The sequence below is a fragment of the Antechinus flavipes genome, chromosome 5 (assembly GCF_016432865.1).
Source record: "Antechinus flavipes isolate AdamAnt ecotype Samford, QLD, Australia chromosome 5, AdamAnt_v2, whole genome shotgun sequence".
Lineage (NCBI taxonomy): Eukaryota > Metazoa > Chordata > Mammalia > Dasyuromorphia > Dasyuridae > Antechinus > Antechinus flavipes.
This window is the reverse complement of record NC_067402.1, coordinates 292,689,184-292,714,550: the sequence shown is the minus strand read 5'-3', so window position 1 is coordinate 292,714,550 and position 25,367 is coordinate 292,689,184. Positions and strand designations below refer to the sequence as shown.

The window sequence follows — 25,367 nt, the reverse complement described above, 5'->3', positions numbered from 1 at the left end:
AAAAGCTTAAGAAGCCCCGGGCTGGAGGCTTGAAGAACGTCACTAAGTTGGAGAACGGAAGGTGGACCGGTGAGGGAGGGCCCTTAAGATCATGTCCCATGAGCATCGTGCTCACGATATACTTGACCAAAACATGGCGGGAGGAGGGGGGGTGGGACACACAATGGTTCCCATTTATGGATTTATTTAGCTTGGCCCAGCAGGCAACAGCAGGAGAGAGCCAGGGCAATGTTTGAGAGCCAGGAGTAGGGGGCGAGGGAGAGGCTTCCAGGGGAGGGGGATGGCTAGGTCACTCAACTCCAATGGACGGAGTCCCCAATTCTTGTCCAAGCCCTCATTGTCATTATTTATGGACTCCAAGCCAGGGACCCTTCTCAGATTTGGGCTTCCTAATAATCTGAGCTGGCTGGCAGTGAAGAGGGCTGCTTGGGAAGTAGTGAGCTCTCCTTCTCACTACCTGCTGAAAGAGGAGAGGCTGGGGGCCAGCCCCTTGCGAGGGATGCTAGAGGAAGGGATCTTGGTTGGGTAGGGGCCTCCAGCTCTGGGGTTCTGGGCCTCTATAAATTGGGATCATAGATTATGAGTAGAATGATTCGGTTCTCTGAATAGGAGAACTGGGAGGGATTGTAGGATCTGGCATTGTTGAGTTGGAGAAACTGAGGCCCAGAGAGAAAATAACTAAGATCACACACAAGCCGGGCTCCCCTATGACCTTGGGGGGCTGTGAGTTGCCAGAGAGCTGAAGAGTTTGGGCTTGGGCCTGAAGGAAAGGGAGCATTGTTAAGAAGGGCCGGTCTGGCCGTGGTCCCCCGGGGGCCGGGTGGGCACGGCCCCTCCTCTCTCTAGACCCTCAGAGCTGTGAAGGTGCCAGCCTGGCAGACTGAGGACGCACAGCAGGCCGGCACGGGCTGCCAGGGAGACAGACGGGGCGCCCCTGGGGCTTGGCACGGAGACCTTGAGGAGTGGGAGGGGAGGGAAGAAGGGAAGAATAAAGCCGCCGGCTTCAGCGTGCACGGGGTGCTCATCCAGGCTCGTGTACCTCCTGCTAATGCACGCACACGTGTGCTCTCATGCGGGCCTGGCGCACGCGTGTGCTTGGATAGGCGAGGTGTTTCCAGGGGAGCCGACAGCCCGGATGCCGGGGGTCAAGGTGCCCCAAGGCTGAGTAGCAGAACAGGGTCACCCCTACCCCCCGCGGAGGTCCAAGTCTGCCTCGTTCCCAGCTGCCCCCACGGCCACTGGCCCAGGACCCTGAACACTCAGGGGTCATTGGAGGTATTGACATTGTCCCCGAGGGCTTCTGGGACCAGGGGCAGAGATGTGGACAATATGGGTGGGAGCAGCGTGGACGGCAGGGCTGTGGACAGTGTATGTACGGGGGTGGGAGCAGCGCGGACGGCAGGGCCGTGGACAGTGTATGTACGGGGGTGGGAACAGTGTGGACAGTGTATGTATGGGGGTGGGAGCAGCGCGGACGGCAGGGCCGTGGACGGTGTATGTACGGGGGTGGGAGCAGCGCGGACGGCAGGGCCGTGGACGGTGTATGTATGGGGGTGGGAACAGTGTGGACAGTGTATGTACGGGGGTGGGAGCAGCGTGGACGGCAGGGCTGTGGACAGTGTATGTACGGGGGTGGGAGCAGCGCGGACGGCAGGGCCGTGGACGGTGTATGTATGGGGGTGGGAGCAGTGTGGACAGTATAAGGGGCTGGGGCGGAGGTAGAGGAGGGACTGGCGCTGGGGATAAATGACAAGCCCCCTAGCAGGTATGAAAAAAACACATGTATTTGGTTTACAACAAGATTTACAGAGGGGAGAGGGTGGGGGCAGGGAGGAGACCCCCCAGACGGTCTCCTCCCAGCAGCAGCCCAGGCCCCCGGCGCCGCACAGCGAGGACCACGGAGGGAGAGGCCGCGTGGGCGGGCCACGTGCCCAGCATCATGATGCTGTGGCCAGATCTGCTCCGTGCGCTCTTAGCATGTTCGCGGGCTGCTCCGTGCTCACGTGGTCTTGGACACGTGGCCTCCCAAGAACTCTCCCACAATCCCGACATTTAATGCTCCACAGACGTGACATCTGATGCCCGACTCGGGACACGGCCAACACTCGACGTGACACGGACATTCCACACTGACGAAACCTCATGTGTTCACTAGACACGACAAAGACTCCCGCGAGTCCGGCCGCCGCGCGGCTTCTGGGGCCCACGGGGCTGGGCAGAGTCCTGCCGGGGAGGCCGGCCGCCCTGGGCTGGCGCTCGGGGCCGTTGGAGGGCGAGGGGCGGCCCTCGGGCACAGCCGCCAATGCCACCGGCTGCCGAGGGCCTCGGCGTACCTACGGGCCGGAGCCCAAAGGGCCCGAGGAGCGGGCGGGGGGCGAGGCTGCTCCGTCCCTCGCGCTGGGGGAAATCGTACCGAATTTTGTCTCTCACCTCCTGGGGCAGACAGAGAGGCTCGAGATGCCGCCGCACGGCAGCCGAGCGATAGGGACAGGCAGGTGGACGCTCGGACCTCGGGCAGCTCAGAGCGGACCCAGAGAGCCGGCTTCCGTACCCCGAGGCTGCTTGGAAGGCCAAGACGGCCAGTCCCGGGGGCCGGGGCGCTCCCAGGGCTGAGCCTCGGGCCCCTCGCCGTCCGTCCACACGCACGCAGAGAACCGGTGCTTGCTGTTCGCTTCTATGCTGGTTTGGTCCCAAGTCACAAGCATCAGAGGATCAATAAGGCACATTTACAAATGACTTAGGAAGTACCCCAAACGCCGTGGCCCGTGTGTGCGGCCGAGGCGGGCAGGCTCCCCGGCCGGCCCCCATCGCCCCGACTCATCCTGTTGGCGCTACCGGGCCGGGGGGCGCCCCGGGTCAGCTGGGCTGCGAGGGGCCTGAGGGCCCTCCTTGGCCGTCGGGCCGTCCCGGGCCCTCCTCCGGCTTCCCCGGCCTCGGCCCTGCCTCTCGGGGCTAGGAAGGCGACATCTACATTTCTAAGAGAGAGAGGTCTACTTCTCACACCCACACGGGAGCGAGCCAGCAAGCAAGCTCCATCAAATTGGAATTTACAGTAAAAATCCTTTCAACATCTCATTTTGCCGATCCAGAAAAATCACGATTTCTCTTCCTTGTAGAAGTGTACGTTTCAAAATGGGATATCGTGCTCCTCGGAGAGGAAAGAGCCCGGAACGGCGAGCCGTCAGAGGTCCGTGACCTTGTTCTCCAGCGCCGCCGCGATCTGCTGCAGACGGAAGGCCAGCTGCATCTTCTGGGCTGCAGGATCCCCCTCCAGGGCGTTGATGATCTGAGGGGGGCGGACAGAAAGACTCGCTGAAGGGGTGTGGGGGCTGTGGGGGGGGGGAGCAGCTAGGCGACTCAGTGGCTAAACCAGCAGCCCCGAGATCAGATCCAGCCTCAAACGCTCAACTGTGTGATCTTGGGCAAGTCACCCAACCCAGGTGCTTCCCAAAAAACCGTCCGAGAGTCTGGTCTAGGGCAAGCACAGCTCCTCTCCCTCCCTTCTGTGGTCTCCACCCCCCGCGCTCCCCCCGACCCGCCACCTACCTCATCGTAGTATTTCTGTGTGTACTGGTACAGCTGATGCAAGGCTACGAGGGTGTTCAGGGAGTCGGTGTGTGCCTGGGGAGACAGCGCCCGCTTGGTGAGCAAAGGCCCCTGGGAAGAGGGGGCCGGCCGAGGGGGCTGCCCTTTCTGAGCCGGACACACAGTCACATAGGTGGGCCCCCTCTCGTGGTCCCAGACCGGTCCCTTGGCTTAAGCAAGCGGCCTCCCACCCCGGCCCCAGCCCGGCCATGGATTTACGAGCGGGCTCTCTGGGCTCGCACCCGTGCGGGCCGGCGGGGAGCCTTTTGCCGAGGTGAGCAATTAGCTCTGGGGACGGAGATGTGAACAGACGCACAGTTGGAGTGCGCTAATGGTCTCTCCCGCTGGGAAGGGGGAGAACGGGGTCTCCGGCTCACATAAGCGGGCACCCAGGAGGCAAACCCCCAGAGACAGGCTCTCGGGCAGATGCACCCCTCAAGGTGCCGTCGCAGCCGCACAATCGCGCGGCAACGCAGCTCACGCCTGCGTCGCTCCCTCGGCGGATCCCGGGCCCAGCCCCGTCCCGTCCACAGCCACCCACACAGCTGCTGGAACAACCCTTAAACCCAGAGCCCGGGTTTGCTTCCCCTCCCCTCTCCTCATTTCCATACCCCCCACGCCTCATTAGCATCACTTTGCATTCCCAGCCCCGGCCCCACAATGAAGCAGCCCCCCTTCTCCCCCCAGCCATGGCAGGTGACTCATTGGAGAGAGGAAGGGGGCCCCATTCACTGAGATGGGGGAGAAGGAGAGAGAGAAAGAGGGAGAGAGAGAAAAGGCTGCCCCCTTCCTCCCCCTTCTTACCCGGGAAATCTCGGCTAAGTGGGTGTTCATGTCCTGGTCGCTCACTTGGACCATCTGCCGAATCCCTCGGTAGTAACTGGGGAGACACACAGACAAATGGATAGATGAGCAGGGAGGGGGTCACCAGCTGCACAGGGATTAAGGGGTCCCGGGCTTTCTAGATGCCCACCTACTCCTCGGGAACCCAGCAATGTGGGGGGATGGTCTCGGGGACCCAGCAATGTGGGGGATGGCCTTGGGGACCCAGCCATGTGGGGGGATGGCCTTGGGGACCCAGCAATGTGAGGGGATGGTCTCGGGGACCCAGCAATGTGGGGGGATGGTCTTGGGGACCCAGCAATGTGGGGGAATGGTCTCGGGGACCCAGCAATGTGGGGGATGGCCTTGGGGACCCAGCCATGTGGGGGGATGGCCTTGGGGACCCAGCAATATGAGGGGATGGTCTCGGGGACCCAGCAATGTGGGGGGATGGCCTCGGGGACCCAGCAATGTGGGGGGATGGCCTCAGGGACCCAGCAATGTGGGGGGATGGCCTCGGGGACCCAGCAATGTGGGGCGATGGCCTCGGGGACCCAGCAATGTGGGGGATGGCCTTGGGGACCCAGCAATGGTGGGGGGATGGTCTCAGGGACCCAGCAATGTGGAGGATGGCCTCAGGACGCCCCTGGGCCAGCAGGGATGTGGGACAGAGCCCCCTGATGCCGGCCAGACCCTGTGAAACTCAGCCCAGATCAGACATGGGCGTGCTGGGCCAGGATCAGGGAGGGAGACCAGGGCTGGATGGGCCGGTCAGAGAGGGTTCTGGGAGGAGAACACCGCTCTCCATTGCAAGTTCTGAGGCCACCAAGCAGTGGGGGGAGAGGGCAGGACGGGGCCGAACTCACTCCTCCACCATCTTCTTGTAGGTAGAAATCTCTTTGGCATAGAGCAGTTTGTTGCTGGGAGAATCCTGAGGAAAAACAGAATTGCCCGTGACCTTCAGACAGCAACCTTGGAAGGAGGAAGCAGGGAAGGGTGGAGGGGGGGAGGGGGTTGGCTGGCTCTGCCCCGGAAGGCTGGCCTGGTTGGAGCGCAGGGAGCCGGCTTCTGGAGCCTCCCTAGAAGGCCTGAGAGCCGCGGCTCCTCCCAGAACAGCAAAACGCGGGCTCCTGGCAGAGCGGCCGGGAGCTCATCTGGGCTCTCTGTCGCTGGGTGAGCATTTGCCCTCTCGGATTTCTAGTCTTTCCCATCTGGAAACTGAGGCAAGAGGGCCACAGAGGTAAACTGAGGCAGGGAGGCCTCCGAGAAGGTGCCGGGGTCTCTCCTGAGGAGAGGTGCTGCTGGGTGACCAAATGCTTTTTTTGTTCCCTTCTTTCTTTTTTTAGCCTTTGTTACAAGGGATGGTTGCTTGGTAGGGAGGAGAGAAGGGATTACTGGGAAATGAAGGTGATCCAAAAATAAGACGGCATTAAAAATAAGGTGAAAGAACACCCGATCACCCACAAAAGGGGCTTCCAAGCCCCCCGCTGGGCACCTCCCCATCACCTGCACTCCCAAATGACAGCTAGCTGGGGTGGCTAGAGCGCTGGCCCCAAGATCTGGGTTCAAATCCCTCCTTTGGCATTGAGTGGCTGCGTGACTCAGAATGGGGAGAAGTCCCCCCTTCCTCCTGCCCTGCCTGTGGTGGATGGGTGCAAAGCACCAGCCTAAGGGGCACCCCCTCCCTCCTCCCCACCAGCCCCGTGCCATTGGCTTAATAGCTCCCGGATCAAATGGAGGACCAGAAACGAGGGCTTGGGGAGGCATCTGGAGTGGGCGGGGAGGTCCCCCACTCACCCTGCTCAGCTTGTGCTCCGTCCGGGTGCAGGCATCCATGAACGTCTGAGCGATGACGGACAAGGAGGAGTCCACAACCTCCGGGACGTGGACGTCAAAGATGAAGTGAGGATTCTTCAGGATGTTTACCCAGAATCGAAGGGGTAAACTGAGGGAGGAGCCATAGAGAGGCAGCTTAGGGGGAGACCATGGAGGCAAACTAAGGCAGGAGACTACAGGAAGTAAACTGAGGGAGGAGGCCACAGGAGGTAAACTGAGGCAGGAGACTACAGAAGGTAAACTGAGGCAGGAGGCCACAGGAGGTAAACTGAGGGAGGAGGCCACAGGAGGTAAACTGAGGGAGACTACAGGAGGTAAACTGAGGGAGGAGGCCACAGGAGGTAAACTGAGGGAGACTACAGAAGGTAAACTGAGGCAGGAGGCCACAGGAGGTAAACTGAGGGAGGAGGCCACAGGAGGTAAACTGAGGCAGGAGCCCACTGAGAGGTAGACTTAGGGAGAGACCATGGGAGGTAAACTGTGGGAGGACAAACAGCACTGGAATGAGGGAGGGAGAGAGACAGACCCAGAAAGAGACAAAGACAGAGGGAAAGGGACACAGGAAAAAGCTACAGAAAGGAGCGGATGGGAGAGGAATCAGGACTGAGCAGAATTCGGAGCCATTCTTGCCCTCACTATGTCAGGAAATGGGCAGAGTCCCCTGCCAGCCTTTCCAGATGTGGACAGGGGCCCCTTCCTTCCCGGTCATCACCTGTTGGTTTTCCAGATGTGGATGGTGTCCTCATCCTTGATCTCGTGTTTCTCTGCCTGCTCATCCAGGAAGTCAAAGAAGTATTTGACGGCAGGTGGGACCGTTGGGCTGGGGGTCAGGACGCTGTGGAAGAAGTTATCCACGAACTGCTGCAGCGTGCCCTGTGGGGAAGGAGGGAAGCACAGTGAGAGGCCTGTGGGGGACAGGAGCTGCTGGCACAATCCCAGCCCCCGGCTCTCAGCCCTTAGCCCCTGGTGCCCCCTGCCCCCAGCCCTCAGCCCCAGCCCCCGGCTCTCAGTCCTTAGCCCCTGGTGCCCCCCGCCCTCAGCCCCCGGTGCCCCCAGCCCCTGCACCTTCACAGACAGCAGGCGGGTCAGGTAGATCTCCGTGATGGCCTTGGTCCTCTCCTTCTCCTTCATGCTGCCCCTCTTGGACTTCCCTTCTTCCACCTCGTCCGTGGGCCTCACCAGGTGCCACACTCTGTTCTCCTCCTCCAGGAGGGCGTGGCCTGGAGGGGGGACAGGGTGGGGCTGAGCGGGGCTGTCCCCGTGGGCCAGTGGAGCTGATTGACGCCCAGGCCCGGGGCGGCCCTCTGCTCTCTGCCCCCAAAAATTACTAGGGGCATCACTCGGGGCTTCCAATAAGAACTGGAGAAGGAGGGAATCAGCAAGGAGGATCTCCCCCAGGAAGCCCCTGTGGATTGTGGCGCTGCCCAGAGACCTGAGCTTCTGATCTAAGCTCAAGGGCTCCAGAGGAACTGGGCACAGAGAGGGAAGCGACCAGTCCATGGTGATACATGCAGAGGCCAAAGGAGGAAAGGGGGGTGGGGGAGAAGACTCACGCTCGCCGGGCAGGTCCTGCTGGTTGTCCTCGGGCTGCTGCGAGATCCCCATCTTGGAAAGGATAAGGGTGGCCCCGTCGCGAACCTGGGGGGACATGGCTGGAGCTCTAGGACTCCTGGGACCACAGGCCCCTCCTGCGCTCACCCCCGGACTCAAGCCCTGGGGCCTTCCCGGGACCGCTGGAGGCCCAGCCAAGGAGCCGGTCACCGGGCATGGCTGAGGCAGAGAGGAGCCTGGGAAGCGGGGGGCCAAGGGGCTGACCCTGACTGAGATAGTGGGGGGCCTGAGGGACGAGGGGAGGGGGCATGACTGTGACCACGAGGGCTTGGGGGAGGGATTCCAAGCGCGGCCACCCTTACGTTGTAGTGCATGAGCGTATTGATGCGTTTCCAGCGGCCGTCACGCTGCGAAGTGAGATCTAAGTCGCTCAGGATCTGGGCCGTGGATCCAGGACGCCACTCTGTGGGGAGAAGGCTCCACTCACCCGTGTGCCAGGCCCGCCACAGGGCTCAGGCACCCATTTTATAAATAGCAAATCTGACAAAGGAATCCTCCAACTCAGCGATTTTCCGGGCCGGAAATTTGAGCCGGAATCACCTTTACGGGGCAGCCTGGGTTTGAAGTCCCAGGTGACAGGGAGCTCGCTCCCTCCTGAGGCGCTCCAGTCCGCTTTGGGGCACGAGGCCCTTCCACAAACGAGCCTCCTTTGGCTCCTCTTAGAATGAGGCTCATCTCGCTTCCAGGCCAACCTCTGCCCTTTCCCCCCACAGGCTCAGCTTCCCCAGAGAAAGCGGCAGCTCTTTGAAGGCAGCGCCTCCGAGCGCTCTCGTCCCCGTCCCCGTCCCCGGCACTGAGCCTGGCGCACAGCAGGTGCTCCCCAAAGGCCTGACGCTCGGAGGGTTGGAAAGGTTTCAGCCCAAAAACGATTTTCAATGTTGGTCTCCCCCCTGAGGCTCTGTCGTCAGGCAGAATTAGGAGCCCCGGGGACGTTCTGAGTTTGGGGTCAGCAGGAGAACCCCCCTTTCCAAGAGTGATTCTCTAGCCCACTCCCCATAGCCAATGTTGCAAATCTCCTCTTCCCTCCTCCAGCCGCCCACACTGAAACTTCAAAGCCCTCCCAGGCAGCAGCTTGTTCCCTGAACGCTGTCCTCTTTCTCGATTTCTCCCTCTCCCTCTCTTTCTGTCTCTCTAGCTCTTGCTCTCTTTTTGTCTGTCTCTCTTCCTCTCTTCTTCCTTCCCTTTCTTGGTTTCTCTAGCTCTTGCTCTCTTTCTGTAGCTTTTTCCTGTGTCCCTTTCTCTCTCTCTTTCTGGGTCTGTCTCCCTCCCTCCATCCATCTCTCTCTCCCTCTCTTCTTCCTTCCCTTTCTCTCTGTCTTTGTTTCTCTAGCTCTTGCTGTCTCTTTCTGTGTTTGTCTCTCTCCCTCCCTCATCCCTCTCTGTGTCTGTGTCCTTCTCTCTCTCTTCTTCCTTCCCTTTCTTTCTGTCTGTTTCTCTAGCTCTTGCTCTGTCTTTCTGTAGCTTTTTCCTGTGTCCCTTTCTCTCTCTCTCTATCTCTCTCTCCCTCTTGCTTTTGTCTTTTTCTAGCTCTCTCTCTTGTTCTCTTTGTCTTTCTCTAGCTCTCTCTGTGTCTCTCTCTCCCTCCCTTTCTCCCTCTTCTCTCTCCCTCCCCTCCTCTTTCTTCCTCACTGCCTCGAAACATTTCTCTTGAAGAAAATTTGATCTTGACCTTGCCCCAGCCTCGAGCCGCCCCATTGCACAGCCCAGACAGTTTCACCCGCCCCTCCCTGCCTTCATTTCCCTCACTTTACTCCCTACAATTGTGGTTTCTGAGCTCATCCCTTCACTAAAGTGGTCTCTCCAAGCAGGGTCCCCAGTGATTTCCTCCCTCCCCAGCCTGAGGCCTTGGAGCCCTCCTTCTCCTCCTTGCCTGGCGCTGCTGACCCATTTGCCCTTCCTTCCCGCCTCCCAGACACTCTATCCTCCCTCGGCTTCTGGGATATAGCGTTCTGGGTTCCTTTTCCCGCCCCGGGGGCCGCTTCTCCATCTGGCTCCGAAACGCCTTTCTAGACCGGTCCCAGGGAAAGTCCTTTCCCTTTCCACAATCCCGGGTCTCCCTTGGGCCCGCCTGCCAGCCAACGCCCAGCCCACGTGAGCACGTACCCAGGACAACGCTCTCGGCCTTGGGCCACCTGGAGCAGGGCAACGTGCGGTACACTTGGTCAATGATCTTCTCCTTGACTTGGGTGATGGTATCACAGTTGAGGACTTTGACAGGAATAGCGTCTACACCTTCCTCCTGAACAATAACGTTCACGGTCTGCGGGAAGAGGGGTTGCATGGGTTGGGCTCAGCCGTCCCTCCCTGTGTGCCCTGTCCTGCTCCCTTCCCCGAGGGCAGGGCTGGGGGTCCCTGAGAGCCGACCCCTCGCACAGAGTCCCGATTGGATGATCTGGTCTCCTTCTCAGCCAGGATAATCCCAAATCCTCAGGGCTCCAGCCCCAGAAAGGAAAAAAGGCCCACGTTTTGTGTCCCTTGCCACATCCACAGACGGGGCTCATTAAGGCTACTGTTCGGGGGCGTTAATTAGAAAGAACTGGGAGCGGCACATTCCAGTGGCTCCGACTTCCACTGAGACATCAGGCCTTGGAATCAGCAAAGGGACAATTCAGAAAGACACTTAGCGGGAGCGAAGGCGCCTGGAGCCCCCTCCCCACTCCGTGAACGAGAAAGATTGTCCTTCAGGGCCCACGAAGGCAGCCTGGGGGGGAGGGGGAAGAGGAGGAGGGAGCAGCTGCAGAGAGCCCAGGATGATGGATGAAGCAAAAATGGCAGAGCCGGAGAACATCAGCCGCGGCTAAGCAGGCGGGGCTGAGCCCACCTGGGTCACGCGAGCAGCACTCGCACACGTGTGTGTGTGTGGCCCTCACCCTTATCCAAACAGACCCCTTTTAGCTTGGCCTTGAAGGTCCTGCCTACTTTGGACCCGAGTACCGCCTCCCCCACCGTAGCAGCCTTAGTTTTCCCTGTCACCCTGAGGCTGAGGAGGAAGATCTGAGTGGGGCTCTCCGCCCTGGGGTCAGAGGAGGGGAGAAGGGAGCTCTGGGGACACAGGGGACTTCCAGCTCAGGCTGTGGGACAGGCAGGAGGACTCCGAGGGGCCTGTGTCTGGTTCCAGACAAGGGGGCAGCATAAGGAGATTCACCCCCTTGTTTTCTTAACTTTAGGTCCAGAGAACAGAATTGACTTCTCAAGGTCAAAGCCACCCGGGAAGCAAAGGATAGAAAGTGGGGGAGGGGACGGGGAGGCCAGGAGGGGAGCAGGGAGGGGACGGGGCTCACCAGTGGGATGTACTCCACGTCATCCCCCAGAAGCCCCGTGTCATTCAGGGTGTACTTGGCTTTCCTCTGCACGGCATCCACCGGGCCCTTCTCCACTTGGTGCTTAATGGCCTTGAAGAGCTTGTAAAGCGGTTCACCGGCGGTGTCCTGGAAGAGGCGGAGGGCAAGGGGGCCAGGCTGGGGAGTCGTGCTTTTCTGTCTCCTCTCCCTAGCAGCTGATGGCCCTGGGGGGCTCCAGCCCGCCCCACCACACCCTTCGGCCTCAAAGAAGCTCCAGGCGATGAGGGCAGGCTACGGGCCGAGGCTGGCCACAGATGGGAGGCCTACCACGGTGGGACCGTGCGACCAGGAGGTACGAAAGAACCCCGGCATCCTACAGAGTTCCCGGCTCCTCCAAGGTCTTTGCCAGGGAGCTCCCCCTTCCCCAAGATGGAGGGGACCCACGGGTCTCACCTTGAGATACTGGTACAGACAGATGGACATCCAGTTGGACAGCATTCTCTCCACGACAGTCTCTGACCTGGAAGCAGAAGGGCAGAGGGCCTCAGTCCCCAGGCCAGAGCTCTGACAGGGGGGAGGCTGTGTGGGTTTGACCCGTGTTGAACGGGAGTGGACGGAGCTCCAAAGCTACTCTCCATCTCGCTAACGTCCCAGTGTGGCTCGGCCCCCTCCCCGTACCCTGCGGCCTATGACCTCGGGGAAGGAGGGCCGTCCAGTCATGGGATGGTGCTGGAAAGAACTTGGATGGAGGCTCCCTACCCCTACCTTACAGAAAGGGAAACTGAGAGCCAACTTAGGGGACTTGCCCGTAGTCACAGAACAGCATCAAAAGCTGGGACTCTAACCCAGTTCCTGGGATTTCCCTTCCTAAAATCTGTCTATCACACTCACACACACACACACACACACACACTCACACTCACACACGTTCCATCCTAATTAAAGCCTTCTCTTTACAGGAAGCACGTCCTCCGGCTTGGGGATTCAGAGCGACCGTCTCTCAAGAGTTTGACAATCTAATGAGGGGCAGAGGTCGGGGGGTGAAGGCCCCGGGAGGTCAGGCAGGATCCGGCACTTGAATTAGTCATGGGATCTCAGCTCTGAAGCTGGCAGGGACCTTTGAGGCAACCTAAACTTCATCCTCCGGCAGCAGAGAAGCTCGGAGAAGGGACTTCTCCAACGATACTCAGCTGGAAAGAGGCAGAACTAATCCGGACAAAGTGGGGAAAGGAAGAAGGGCGTTCTTGGGTTTCAGGCCTGGACGGGGGGCTGTCAGGGATTTCTCCTCGTTAGTCCGACAGCCCTTAGTATGGTGCCCGGCACATAGTAGGTGCTCAAGAAATGCTGGCAGATCCTTGGAGCATCAGCCATACATTATAACAGGGTCCAGAAGCCCAGAGACACAAGGTGGGATTATTCTGATACTGCCAGGGAAAGGATGAACAGCCACCTGGCCATACAGGATGAAAGGTTCCCGTGGCCCCAGTCAAGGCAAACCTCCCACGCCATGTGCCACGTTTCTCACGCACTACACAATGCTATCCTCGGCACACGGCCCATTCAGTGGCTACCCCTGGGCATCTCCCCCCACCAGCCCAGAGACCCCGGTACCTCCTCAGCATCAGCTTGGGGTTCTTGGCCACCACATACTGCTCCATGAGCTCCAAGAAGAGCGTCCTCATGATGTCCGTGTAGTACTCGAGCTTCCCGTGAAGAGCCACCGTTAGCAGGGACGCAAAGTATACCTTGGCCCGGGCGGAGAATTCCCGCTGGTTCTCCAGGGTGTGGATGAACTGGGGGAAAGCATGGAAGGGTCTGAGCCGCCTGCTACCTCCCCTGCCCTCACAGGACATGCTTTTCGTGTCCACCCAAGGGTCCAGGGCCATGAAAAGTCACATTCTGTTCCCCAGACTGGGAGCTCCCTGAGGACAGAGCCTAGGGCTGTTCCTCTGTCCCCTCCCAGAATGGAAGCCTCCTGAGGGCAGGGCCTGGGGCTGTTCCTCTGTCCCCTCCCAGAATGGAAGCCTCCTGAGGGCAGGGCCTGGGGCTGTTCCTCTGTCCCCTCCCAGAATGGAAGCCTCCTGAGGGCAGGGCCTGGGGCCTGGAGTTGCCTTTTTGTCCCACCAGTTGGAAGCTCTCTGATGGCAGGGCCTGGGGCTCCTACTCTGCCTCCCCTGCCCTCTGCCCTTCCCTGCCTCAAAGGTCACTCACATTGATGAGGAAGGATTTGCTGTTGAGCAGATTGGAGAACTGGTTGAGAGCCTGCTCCACTGTTTGCCTGCGAGACTCGGGGATGTCCAGCTTCCCTGTGATCATGACGTCCTTGTCACCATCCTTGGAGGGCAGGAAGAAGACCCGGTCCGTGTAGGTCTTATAATCCAACACGGGGATTCCGGCCTCGTGCACGTCATTGGTCTGGTCTTCCATCTCGATCATCAGATCTGCGGGAAGTCGCCAGAGTCAGGCCTGGGCTGGGGGCCCCTGGGGGGCTCCCTGTGCGCCCCCTGCCCACCCAAAGCCTGGCGATCTGGCTACGGTCAAGTCCCACTCTCTCAGGCTGACTCCCGTTGATCCTGCCTCCTCTGATTGGCACAGTGACCCCTCCCCATAGATGAAGGCTCTCCTCGGCCTCTGCCCCATAAAGTGCCCACAGGCTTCTGGTCACTCAGGGCAACACTGATAAATTCTAGCTGTGAGTCACCCAGCCGGGGAGAGAAATTGAGAGCACACTCCCCAGGAGTGTCCCAGCTGGTATTCTGCTAGGGACGCCAGCAGGGAGTAAAGTGGGGGGGGGGGGGACACTTTAAGGAAAGGGTCAGAAGAGCCCAAGCTATTCCTCGATGGCCCCACAACATCAGGGCGTGGGAAGTTCTAGGTGGGAGAGGCAGCGCCAAGGGCTGGGCTAGTCAGGAAGCTCCATCTTTCTCCTTAGCACCTAATTCATTTGGCTTCTGCTCTAAGGGCGGACCTTGGGTTCTGTTGGGTCTAACCATAACCTAATAGTGCTTTGCCATTTCCTTTTCTGTTATTTGACAGATGAGGAAACTGAGGCAAGTGTCTGGCTGCATTTGAACTCAGGCCTTCCTGATTCCAGACCCAGTGTTCCATCCAGTGCACCGTGTGCCCAGAACTGATCTTACAATGGCCCCTCTCCCCAAGAACTAGCAGTCGGGGGACCCTCACGGGGCCCACCCCATACCGGTGAATTCCTTCTTGCAGCGGTCACGGACGCTTTCCTCCAGGCCTTCCAGCTGAGATTTGATTTTCTCATACTCGCGTTCAGCCTGTTGACTCTTGCGCCTTTGGGGAGAAGCCCGACACCCAACTGGTTAGTGGCTCTAGCCCCAAGTGGAAGGGGAGGCTCAGGGGCTGGGAAGGGGGTGCTGTAGTCCTAGGCTCAGGCCTAGAAGTGGGTGAGCTTCTAAGTCTATCAGTCCTGTCACCCGCTGGAGTGCTAGTACTTTAAGGGGTGGTTCATTGGCAGAGCTCCCCACCTCCTTTACCCCAGGCCATAATCTAACTTCCAGGGGTCATGGAAAGCAAGCAGAGGCCTCTGGGATTGTTTGCAGGTTAGAGCTGCCGTCTCCCCCCGCCTCTCTGGAAGGGGGAGGATGGAGAACTGGGGGGATGCCCTGGAGCCCAAGGGAGAGAAAGGAAGGGCTGATTTGGGGATTAGGGTCTAAGCCTGGCTGTTTAAGCCTGGGAAATGGGCTCTAGGGAGAGCAGGAGGAACCGGGGCCAGTCCCAAGGCAACCTGGGAAGGGGGGAGTCCTGAGGGGTGGGGCGAGTCTCACCAGTAGCAATAGATGGAGAATGCGATGATGGCCACCATGGGGATGATCACCAGGGGCAGGATGATGCTGAGGGGCATGTCACCCATCCGCGTGTCGTACTCCACCCGGCCGAGGACCCACTCCCGAGCGCCAAACTTCACCTGCACAGACAAGGACGGCCCTCTTAGGATGCAGACCCGGGAGGACGTGATGGGGGGCGGGCTCCCTAACACACAACAGTGAGTCTGGAGAGGTATACGTGGAGGCTGCTGCGGAGCGCTCCCTCTCTGGGAAGCTTATTCCGTTCCTCAGGGGCATCCTCAACGGTCTGGACCCAAAGCCTCCTGCCGATGGCACGAGCCCCTCAGGCTCAGGACATCTCCTAACCATGAGGGGGTAGCCCAGGCCCTAAGCTCCCCGAGGGCAGACACTGAGTCACTTTTACGTTGTTTCTGTGGCTCAGAACATGGGTCCTACCCAGTCAGTGCATATGGTAAATGTTACAAAGCATGTACCAGCAGGTCCATGTAGGCACACACCACTGGCTCAGAGGGTGCTAAGGACCCTGAAGCCCCAGTCAAGCCCCCTGTGAATATAGGGGAGGAAAAAGCCTGCTCAATCTAATACAGACAAGCAGCCCAAGGCTAGCCCCTTGTCGCTACACAGGGGTCTGCTTTAATGATCGGGTAAGAACGACTACTAATCAGCACACCAATGGCTCTCCAGGCAAACAGAGGGACCCAAAGTTTTAAGAACTCACTTGTTCCCTTGAACAAGGGATTAGTCTTCCTGCCCTCCTGCCCCTTTCCCTGGACTTCCACTCCCATGATTCCTGGGCTCAGAAAAGCCTTTGTTCAGAGTTTGAACAAGGTCGACCTCGGCCTACCCTCTAAGGATCCCTCAGGAGGAGGGAGCCCCTACAGGTCCATCGCCTCACGCTCTCAGAGGCCCTCCCTCCTGCTCAAACGTCCCAGGCAGAGCCAAGTAAGGGGCCTCAGGATGTCCCTCCTGACTTACGATGAACTCGGGCAAGTTGTGGGTGGTGTCCCGCTTCTGGCGCCGTTTGGGGGGTGGCTGGACCTCAGGGGGTTCACAGTACAGGTCGGTCTCAGTCAGCGTCTTCATGAAACATCGCTCGGCACCCACAAACGCCTCTGCCTCGTGGATGGTCATTGCCTTATTCAAGTTGGTGCCCTGGTGAAAGGGGTGGGGAGGACGGAACAGGTGGACGGAAGGTCAAGAGTGGCTTAGCCCTTGGCCTTCAATCCCTGAAGGTCCTGCTCTCTGGGGGAGCCCCAGTGGGAACCTGAAAACATGGGGCTTTAAGGGCCTTGGTCAATCCCATTTACCTACAGACGAGAAAGCTGAGGCTGAGGCCTCCCTTGACTACTCCAATTGGCCCTCCCTCCCCATTTAGGATTTCCAGTGTCCCACCATGGCTGCCCTTTTATGCTCCATTATGGCTGCTGTGTAAAGTCTAAGGCCCCCAGGGATGAGCTTCCTGAGGCCTTTCTTGACTGCTCCAACCCAACTGGGCCTCCCTCCCCATTTAGGATTTCCAGTGTCCCACCATGGCTGCCCCATCATGCCCTGTTGTGACTGCTGTGTAAAGTCTAAGGCCCCCAGGGATGAGCGTCCTGAGGCTTTCCTTGACTGCTTCAACTGGCCGTCCCTCCCCATTTAGGGTTTCACAGCTGGTAAAGTCAACGCCCCCATCCTGGCTGCCCCCAGGGGACAGAGAAGCTTCCCGAGGACAGCTCCCATCTCCTCACCCTGGCGTGGATGAGCTTGTTGACCTGCTTCTTGACTCCATCAGTGAAGTTCTCGAAGGTGGGGTCCGGGACGTACTCAAAGGCCCCCGCCTCCGTCTTCAGCAGGACACGGTGGCCGTCCATCTGGAGCAGCGTGGTGATGTTGTAGGCCTCGGGCTCATCGGGGACTTGGGGGGACGAGAAGACAACTTTGGTGTCACTGTACCGGGTGTACGTGGTCCCCACCACCTGTGGACCAAGATAGATGGCGTTACAAGGGGTCCGTGGGCTCCAGCGCCTGGGTTTGGAGGTACCTTCCCAGTGCCCACCACAGCCAGATCTCTGCCCTCGAGCAAGTCGGCAGTGGCCAGCATCCTCATGGTTTGGGTATAAACTGTACCTGCGGCAACTGAAGCCTCTTCTCCCAGACCCAGGCTCCCACTGGGGACCAGAGCAGCTCTGGCTTTATTCACACAGCACTGATCTCCCCCCACCTCCATCCCCCACACTGGCGTCTGATCACCTCCCACCCCCCGGATCATTTCCATCAGTAAGAAATGGATTGCAGGCAGAAATCAATATACCCCAGTGGTTGCTGGGAGAGGCTGGGAAGGATGAGCCAGGGGCCCTCTGAGCTGGGAGGGCCCCCTCTGCCCACTCCAAGGCCACTAGTCTGACTCATACCTGAGCAGAGATGCCTTCAAATACATATTGACAAGCAGACATGCTCCGATCTTGCTCATGTGACATATGATCCTCTACAGGATCATAACCTTAATCACCCTAACCCTGAGCCATTTTCCCTCAAAGCCCATCCGATGTTGCTTGGGACTTGGACCCTTTGGTGCTGACCTCCCTCCTCCAGCTCACTTTGGGAAACTGTCTCCTCATGGGGCAAGTTCAGATTTCAGAAGGGCTGGACGTGGCCTAAGGGCTGGAAGTAGGCAGGTGGGACGGGTTGGGACTGACCTTCGTGGCCTGGAGGGGGCTCAGAGCCTGTCTCTTCCTCCTCTTGCTCCAGGATCGGAGCGGCTCTGCAATTACCACCATGGAGAAGTTCTGGATCAGGTCAAATCCCTGGCCTGTGATGTTGATGTTCCGTCCTCCACTGGGAAAAGCAAGGGCAAAGGGGTTAACAGCAGGAAGCCTGGCTGCCTGTTGCCCAGGGCAGCGCCACCCTCACCCCTTGCTTCTTTCTTTCTCGAGGATTTTGGAGGAGATGGGGCAGGAGTCAAATCAGCCAGTTAGGGTTATCCGGCAAGCCGATAGCCATGAATTATCTGCATTAGAGACTTCCTATTCACCTCAGCCCCCACGGATGTGATGCCATTTACACTCCTCAGGAGCCACGTGTTAGGGGAGATTCCCTATTCACCTTAGCCCCAACTGGCATGGGGAGACTCCCTATATATTTTAGCCCCCACTGACGTAATGCCATTTCTACTTCCCAGGAGCCATCTATCAGGGAAGACTTCCTTATATACTTTAGCCCCCACTGACGTGATGCCATTTATACACTCCAGCTACTCCCTCTTCCCTAAGACAGGGAGGGCCTGGGCCTTAAATACTCCAAGGCGGGAAGTAAGTCATCCTGACATCTCCCTCGCTCTCGGTCTCAGACGTCTGTTTGTCCACAGACAAGATGGCTTAGAGGTCAGATGTCAGTCTCTCTCGAGACTTTCCACCCGGCCATCCTACCACGTGGGGGGTAGAAAGCTGAGCACGGGGGACCACCCAGTGATCAGCAACATGACATGGTGAGTGTGCTAGAGAAGGCAGTGAGGATTGGCGATGTTTGGAAAGCCGCCTAGAGGAGCCAGAGTGGAAGAGAGAGGGCAGGGAGAGGTCTGAGTCAGGCCTGGGGTTTTCCCAGCAGGTGCCCAAACCTGCCCCACTGCATTCCTTCCACCTTCCATCAGCGCTAGCAGGGGAAGGACTGGTTTCCTGGGGACCCTTCCCTCCCGCCTCAAGCCTCTCAGCCGTCCCCAGCGGTGCCAAGAAATGTGGAGGGGTTATGGCAAACTTGGAGAGTCTGGACAGCCTGATTTTGGGAGGACTGCATTTAGAGGGCAGACTTGGGGGGCTGGGATGGATCCATGTGTGTGTGTGTGTGTGTGTGTGTGTGTGTGTGTACACACGCAGGTGCCTCCAAGTGTGTCTGTGTACCTTCCCAGCAGGGGTGAGACTTATTACCTGACAAAACTCCGCAGGGGCTCAAAGGCCTTCAGCACAGGGTTCTCCCGGTAAGTGAAGGTGACTCGGTTCCCCGCAGTCGAGGAGTTGCCGTAGAGGACCTCAATGGGGACCTCCCCGAGGGCCTCGTAGGGCCCCGTGACACATCGGATATGGGGCCCAAATTCGATGCTGCAGGAGAAGCAGAGGGGAGTCACTGGGCCTCTGCCACGGAGGGCAGGCCTCGCCTTAGGGGCATCCCTCCTCCCTCCCGCAAGGGCCCCCTGGGGGTCGAAGGGTGGCGATACATACACCTTGCAGGGCACACCCTTCTTGAGGGTGCCCAGGATCACCCGGACGTCCTCGGAGGAGCCGGTGTCCAGGTAGGAGCCGCTGATGACCAGAGTGGTCCCGCCGGCCTGGGGCCCCTGGGTGGGATTCACCTCCATGGGCACTGGTTGCTGGGGAGGAGACAGGCCCAGAGCCCAAGTCAGGACCCCCATCCCTGAGCACATTGGCCCGGATCCTGTTGCCTTAGAGCTTGCTCAGAGCACGGCCCCTTGGCGGGGGCAGTCGCTGCTCAGTGGAGTCTCTGAATGACTCAGTGGTTGGGTGCAAAGTGTTACCACACGGACAGAGACACATGCACAGAGACACGACTCACAGAGACACAGACACGGAGAGACAGCGACATTTATTAAGTGCTTGCTGGGTGCTGAGAGCTGGGGAGATACAGAGTTTTAAAGACATAATGCCTGCCCTCCGGGAGCTCACAGTCTAGAGGGGGAAGCAGAGAACTCAGCGAGAAGCAACATTACACGATGAAAACATCAGAAAGGGGCACCCAGAGTGCGGGGAGGGACCGGGAGCGGGGACGGCACAGAGGTTCCCGGCTCGGGGTTCCGCCTGGGGACTGGCCTTAAAAGGATGGGGGTTAAGTAATTCATCAGATGAGGACAGGAGGGCATTTCTGGCAGAGGGCACAGTCTGAGCAAAAACACTGAAGAAGGAAAGTGTGAGATGTCACACGGCTCAAGGGGAGACAGTTGTCCAGTTTCCCTGGAGTAGAGTATGGAGGAGAGGAGAAGGAGATAGGGCTGGAAAGGCAGGGAGTGGGGGTGAGGGGGAACCAAGTTGTGCAAGGCCTTGAATGTCAGTCAGAAGAGGCAATAGGGAGCCATAGAAGACAAAAGACAGATGACTCCCTCTCCTTCCCGCATTCCTCTCGCAGTGATTCAAATACAGGCCACGCGCTCGGACCCAGGCAGAGGCCGGGCACTGAAGCTTTCCGAGGCTCCAGCCTGGCTCCAAGATGCCGCTCCCATTGAAATAGATGTCACGCATCTGTGCCCCATCCTGGGTCTGCCAGGGTTCGGACTTCACGGAAGATGCTTTCTGTTACAACATCCCTTCCTCCCCTGGCACCTGTGTCAGCCACATGGGGCTCCCAGACCCACAGAGCCGGGCCCTCACTCACCTGGTAGGTAAACTGGACGTGGGGAGGTGACTGGCCCAGCTTCCCATTGATGTCCACCTCAATCCCCCCTGTGATGGGTTCTTTGGAAGCATCCACCTCGCACACAATCCTGGGGGGCAGAGGGTCAGGGTCACAGATCCCACTCCTTCTCCCCCCGCTACACGCTCCTCCCTTCAGGCCTCTAGCCTAATGTTCTGAAAATCCAGGACTCAGCCCCGATCCCCTGCCCCATAGATCACATGTTTCCTTTCCCTCATGGGGTCTACACGAGCACCTCAATTCAGTTTACACAACAAGTCAAAACAAATAAAGTCAAAGCTCAGAGTCCCGACCCAGAGGGCTAAGTGCCTAAAGAGCTGGGAGGCTTCTTTGAGGGGGTGATGGCCCCCAAGAAGCTTGTTGCGAGCTATAGCTTGGTTTGTAGCCTGGCCCAGCTGTGCCCCCTCCCCTGCCATAACGGGGGGGAGGAGGCCTTCCCCCTTTCCTCTCCAGGAAACAAGCGGGAGAACCTCAGGGGACACTGTAGGCTTCCCGCTTTGAGCCCGGTCCCACGGCAGGGCCAAGAGAGGGGCTCAGCGCCATCCTGTTACCTGGTGGACACGGAATATTGGGCCTTCTGAAAAGCACAGTCCTTGCCGGCCACCGTGATCCTCTTGACGTCCTCAGCTCGGATGCCCAGGTTAGAGCCTAGGATGGTGACCCGAATGCCGCCACCCAGGGGGCCCGTCTCGGGTTTAATCTGGAGACAAGTACCCAGAACTGTGAGTAAGGGTGATGGGTGCCCACGCAGAGTGGCAGCTGGGGGAGCAGGTCTAGAACCTCTCACTGCTTCCTTTCCCCCCTAATATGCGCACCCATCCCCTGTGTGCTCATGTCTGCAGTGCACACACACACACACACACACACACACACACGAACTACAATCCTTATTACCCTATGAGCACCTACTCTTAGAAGCCAGGGAGGGCCTGCTCGGCTCTAAGGGGCCCACTCTAGTGGCTTTCTTTCTGACCCTCCCCTGTAGCGAGGGGGCCTGGGCACAGCCCACACAATGTGGCCACGTTGGCCACAGTCACAGCCTCTGTCCCCCATAAGCACCTCCTTCTCAGGGTTCATACAAGTGGGAGAACTGTAGGGTCAGAGTGTCTGAGAGCGCTCACTCTGAGAGGTGTGTGTGCGCAGGGGTATAATACAGCTGGAGAACACAGAATTACACACTCCAGAGGTGTAGATCTAGGTCAGGAAGGCGCACTGAGAAAACAGGCAAGTGGCTATCCAGGGTCAGGCCCTCCCCCCTTCCCTGGCTGTATGTGAAGGGTAGGCGTTGGGGACGGCAGCCGGGGCGTTTCACCTTGGTGATGACAGGGGGTGGGCACTCGGTGGTGATATTGCTGCACAGGGCCTCGTACACACACTGATTCTGGCCCCCACACCACACACAGTGGTAGGCGGGGTTGGCGGCCAGGCAGAGGCTGCAGTCACTGCGGCCGAAGGAGCAGTTGTACAGGGTCACTGTGGAAGGAAGAGCATTGGGGAGGGAAGGCAGACCTCTGATGGAAGCACCTTTACCCTGACCTGCTTCCTTCCCTCATCTACCCCCCCACCATTTCCCACCCATCATAGGCCCCCACACCCAGACTAGCTCCTTCACCCCAGCTCTCTCAGGCCTCACCCATGCTACCTCCCCAACCCAGCTCCTTCCTCCCAGGCCCCACCCCGATCCCAGGCCCTCATCTTCTGATCTATGAAGCTTCTCACCCTCCAATCTGCTGTCAATGTTCTTCCCATAAGACTTGACGTACAAGTTCAGGGGCAGCGTCTCGTTCCCATCATAAGATAACTGAGAAATGAGAGACACCCTTGGAGGACCAGTGGCTGAGTGGTCCCAGGCTCCTGCCCCAGAGGAAGTCCACACAGCCCCAAGGACACAGCAGAGCACAGATTCACTGTCACTGAATGGGCAGCTCCCCCAGAGGCTATAGCACATCCACAAATCCACCAATACCTCAGGGATTGATGGGTGCTCCTTACAGGCCTCCATGTGGGAAGAGGCAGGAGAGATACATTGTATTTCTAAACATGCCTCCCTGCACCTCCACCAATGGGGAGAGAGGCAGGAGGGATACACTGTATCTAAACATAGAGCTTCCCTACTGATATCTCCACCAATGGGGAAAGAGGCAGGATACACTGTATCCTTAAATAAGGGAGTCTATACCTCACCAATGGGGAAACAGGCAGGAGGGACACACTGTATCTCTAAACACAGAGCTTCCCACTGGTATCTCCACCAAGGGAGAAAAGAGACAAGGGGGATACACTGTATCCTTAAACAAGGCACTCTGTACCTCACCAATGGGGAAAGAGGCAGGAGGGATACACTGTATCTCTAAACACAGAGCTTCCCACTGTATCTCCACCAAGGGAGAAAAGAGACAAGGGGGATACACTGTATCCTTAAACAAGGCACTCTGTACCTCACCAATGGGGAAAGAGGCAGGAGGGATACACTGTATCTCTAAACACAGAGCTTCCCACTGGTATCTCCACCAAGGGAGAAAAGAGACAAGGGGGATACACTGTATCCTTAAACAAGGCACTCTGTACCTCACCAATGGGGAAAGAGGCAGGAGGGATACATTGTATCTAAACATAGAGCTTCCCTATTGATATCTCCACCAGTGGGGAAAGATCAGGATACACTGTATCCTTAAACAAGGGACTTTGTACATCACCAAAGGGGAAGTAGGCAGGAGGGATACACTGTATCTCTAAACACAGAGCTTCCCACTGGTATCTCCATCAATTGGAAAAAAGAGGCAAGGGGGATACACTGTCTCCTTAAACAAGACACTCTGTACCTCACCAATGGGGAAAGAGGCAGGAGGGATACATTGTATTTTAAAACATAACTATCCTACTGGTATCTCTACCAATGGGGAAAAAAAGAGGCAAGAAGGATACATTGTATACCATGGTACTGGAACCTCCCAATGGGGGAAAAAGGCAGGAGGGATACAGTGTATCCCCAAATGTGGCAGAAGTAGAGGTAAATAGCTACATTTTATCATACTTTGCTCCCAATTTGCTACACTGTGCATACAGCCAACTCCCCTTCTTTCTTCATGAAGCCCTTAATCCCTTCCTGTCACGGGTGGCTCCCTGGGTCCTTTCCCTAATGAATGGACACCCTCTCACTCCCTCCACCTCCAGACTGGCTCCCTCCTGTGCTTGGCATTTTCTCGACACCTACTAAGTGTGGTCTCACCGAGCCCTACATCTCTTGTTTGGGGGCTGATCTACCCACCCCCCACTTCTTGTCCCCCGGCCAGCCTGACCCGGCCGTACCTTGGGGGTTGTGAAGGTGAAGGTGCCTGACCCTCCGGTGGTCACTGACTTTTCAAATTTCAGCTTCTCACTGCCAACGTGCAGGGATGGCATCTAGGGGAGATAAAGGAAAGACATGAAATTCAGATTCAGGCGCTGGAGAGGGAAGAGACAAAGAGCTCTCTAGTGGCTCCCTTCCCTATCGCAACCTGCAGCCCCCTCAGAGAAACCTAATTCAAGGCCTAAGGTTATGGCAGCCTGAGACACACAGTGGACTGCCAGGCTATCTGAGCCTGCTCAGAGTTTCCAGGAGGAAGGACTTCTGGGTAATGACTGCCTTCTTTATGGATAGTTTCCACATAATTACTTCATCACTCAAAGTCGGCTAATTGTTCTCCACACCTATCGGCCCATCTCCAGCTTCCAGGCCTATGATGCTATCCCTCTCATTTCTCCCCCTAAATCCCAGCAGAACAAACCTCCTCTAAGGAAGCTTCCTTATCCCTTCATGGATGTTAGCGCTCTCTGATTTGATTTCTCCTTTCTTCTCTTTCTAAATTACTTCATAGACTTAGTATTCATAGATCCCTCTCTCCCTCTATTGCTGAGGAGAGTGTAAACTCCTTGAAGGCAAGGGTTATTTTGCCTCTGTCTTTGTCCCTTCGGTGTCTGGCACATAGTAGGCGGTTAATAAATACCTGTTGATCTGTACTAAATACAATGCATCACTTGTCTTGGATAAGACATATAAAGCATTAGCGGGGCCCTTCTGAAAAAGAGGGTAGACTTCCTAGAGAAGGGAGCATCTCAGTGGCGCACTCACCTTCGCTGGATCTAGATTCTTCCCCTCGAAGTTCACAGTTGTCTCATAGTTCATGGGGATGACCAGCGGGCTGGGGTTCAGGAACTGGGGACAGTTCTCCTCCTGAAAACAGAGCCAGCAGCTCCAGTGAGGGGGGGTCTCCTGCTGCAGGACCCCAGGCCTCTGGGAAACATCCTGCTGCCTTGTCCCGGGGGGAAGGGACACAAATCTACTTTGGATGAATTTGGGGGAATCCCAGTCACCGGGTTAGAACTGGGAGGGACTCCCAAGGTCACCTAAGCTAATTCTTCAGTTCCTAGAGGGGGAATCCAAAGCCCAGGCAGGTGAGGTCAAAGATTCTCTGGGTTCAAGCCCAGGGCTCTATGCAGATTATCAAGGATTTTTGCTTTTCCAAGAGGTGCCCACCCCTGTCTCGCAGCTGCTAAGATGGAAAGGGATTTCAAAGACACACAGGAGGCAATCAGGGAGCAGCAGGGAGTTGAGAGTGGATTCCCATGGTTTCCTAACCCTCCCCCTAGGCAAGACCTGGCCACTGCTCCCATAATTCCGATCAGGATCGCTTCCGGTCAGCCTTTGGCCATGGCATGCCCTATGCTCGTACACTTCCTTCTGTGGACGGGGCCTCCTACACATGAGGCTTTGGGGCGTGATCTCCTTTATTCAGAAGGGGCCCAGAGCGTCTGTGGCAGGCCGTGGGCTTGAACCCCAGCGGCCCCGTTCCAGGGATTCTCCTCACCTGCAGCCCTGTCCCCCCCAACTATCCAGCCCGGCCCCGTCCTTACCATGTGGGACTTGATGATGCCCTCCTCAGGGTTGGGGGAAGACTCTCTGCACTCGTGGTACTTCAGGTCCCACTGGCAGTTCCAGCGATTGCTGGCACAAGAGATGCACCTACAGGGTGGGCAGCAG

At 58.0% G+C, this 25,367-nt stretch overlaps 1 protein-coding gene across 1 annotated transcript in view; it reads right to left on the bottom strand.

Moving 5' to 3' along the window:
• Positions 1–1,766: 1,766 nt before the first annotated feature.
• The window catches only part of PLXNB2 (plexin B2), a 90,100-nt gene continuing 66,499 nt past the window's right edge, over positions 1,767–25,367 (bottom strand). Inside the window, exons 11-38 of the mRNA XM_051962604.1 lie at positions 25,241–25,349; positions 24,459–24,560; positions 23,657–23,749; positions 22,067–22,148; positions 21,660–21,820; positions 20,899–21,047; positions 20,309–20,417; positions 19,144–19,292; positions 18,853–19,023; positions 17,629–17,767; positions 16,681–16,908; positions 15,926–16,102; positions 14,930–15,069; positions 14,335–14,435; positions 13,347–13,576; positions 12,747–12,928; positions 11,589–11,655; positions 11,136–11,282; positions 9,958–10,114; positions 8,157–8,257; positions 7,797–7,881; positions 7,309–7,463; positions 6,956–7,116; positions 6,205–6,352; positions 5,274–5,338; positions 4,390–4,465; positions 3,547–3,621; positions 1,767–3,286 (exon numbers count right to left, since the gene is read on the bottom strand). Coding sequence (XP_051818564.1) covers positions 3,182–3,286; positions 3,547–3,621; positions 4,390–4,465; positions 5,274–5,338; positions 6,205–6,352; positions 6,956–7,116; positions 7,309–7,463; positions 7,797–7,881; positions 8,157–8,257; positions 9,958–10,114; positions 11,136–11,282; positions 11,589–11,655; positions 12,747–12,928; positions 13,347–13,576; positions 14,335–14,435; positions 14,930–15,069; positions 15,926–16,102; positions 16,681–16,908; positions 17,629–17,767; positions 18,853–19,023; positions 19,144–19,292; positions 20,309–20,417; positions 20,899–21,047; positions 21,660–21,820; positions 22,067–22,148; positions 23,657–23,749; positions 24,459–24,560; positions 25,241–25,349 — 3,664 coding nt within the window. The 3' untranslated portion in view covers positions 1,767–3,181. The remainder of the gene's footprint in view (positions 3,287–3,546; positions 3,622–4,389; positions 4,466–5,273; positions 5,339–6,204; positions 6,353–6,955; positions 7,117–7,308; positions 7,464–7,796; positions 7,882–8,156; positions 8,258–9,957; positions 10,115–11,135; positions 11,283–11,588; positions 11,656–12,746; positions 12,929–13,346; positions 13,577–14,334; positions 14,436–14,929; positions 15,070–15,925; positions 16,103–16,680; positions 16,909–17,628; positions 17,768–18,852; positions 19,024–19,143; positions 19,293–20,308; positions 20,418–20,898; positions 21,048–21,659; positions 21,821–22,066; positions 22,149–23,656; positions 23,750–24,458; positions 24,561–25,240; positions 25,350–25,367) is intronic.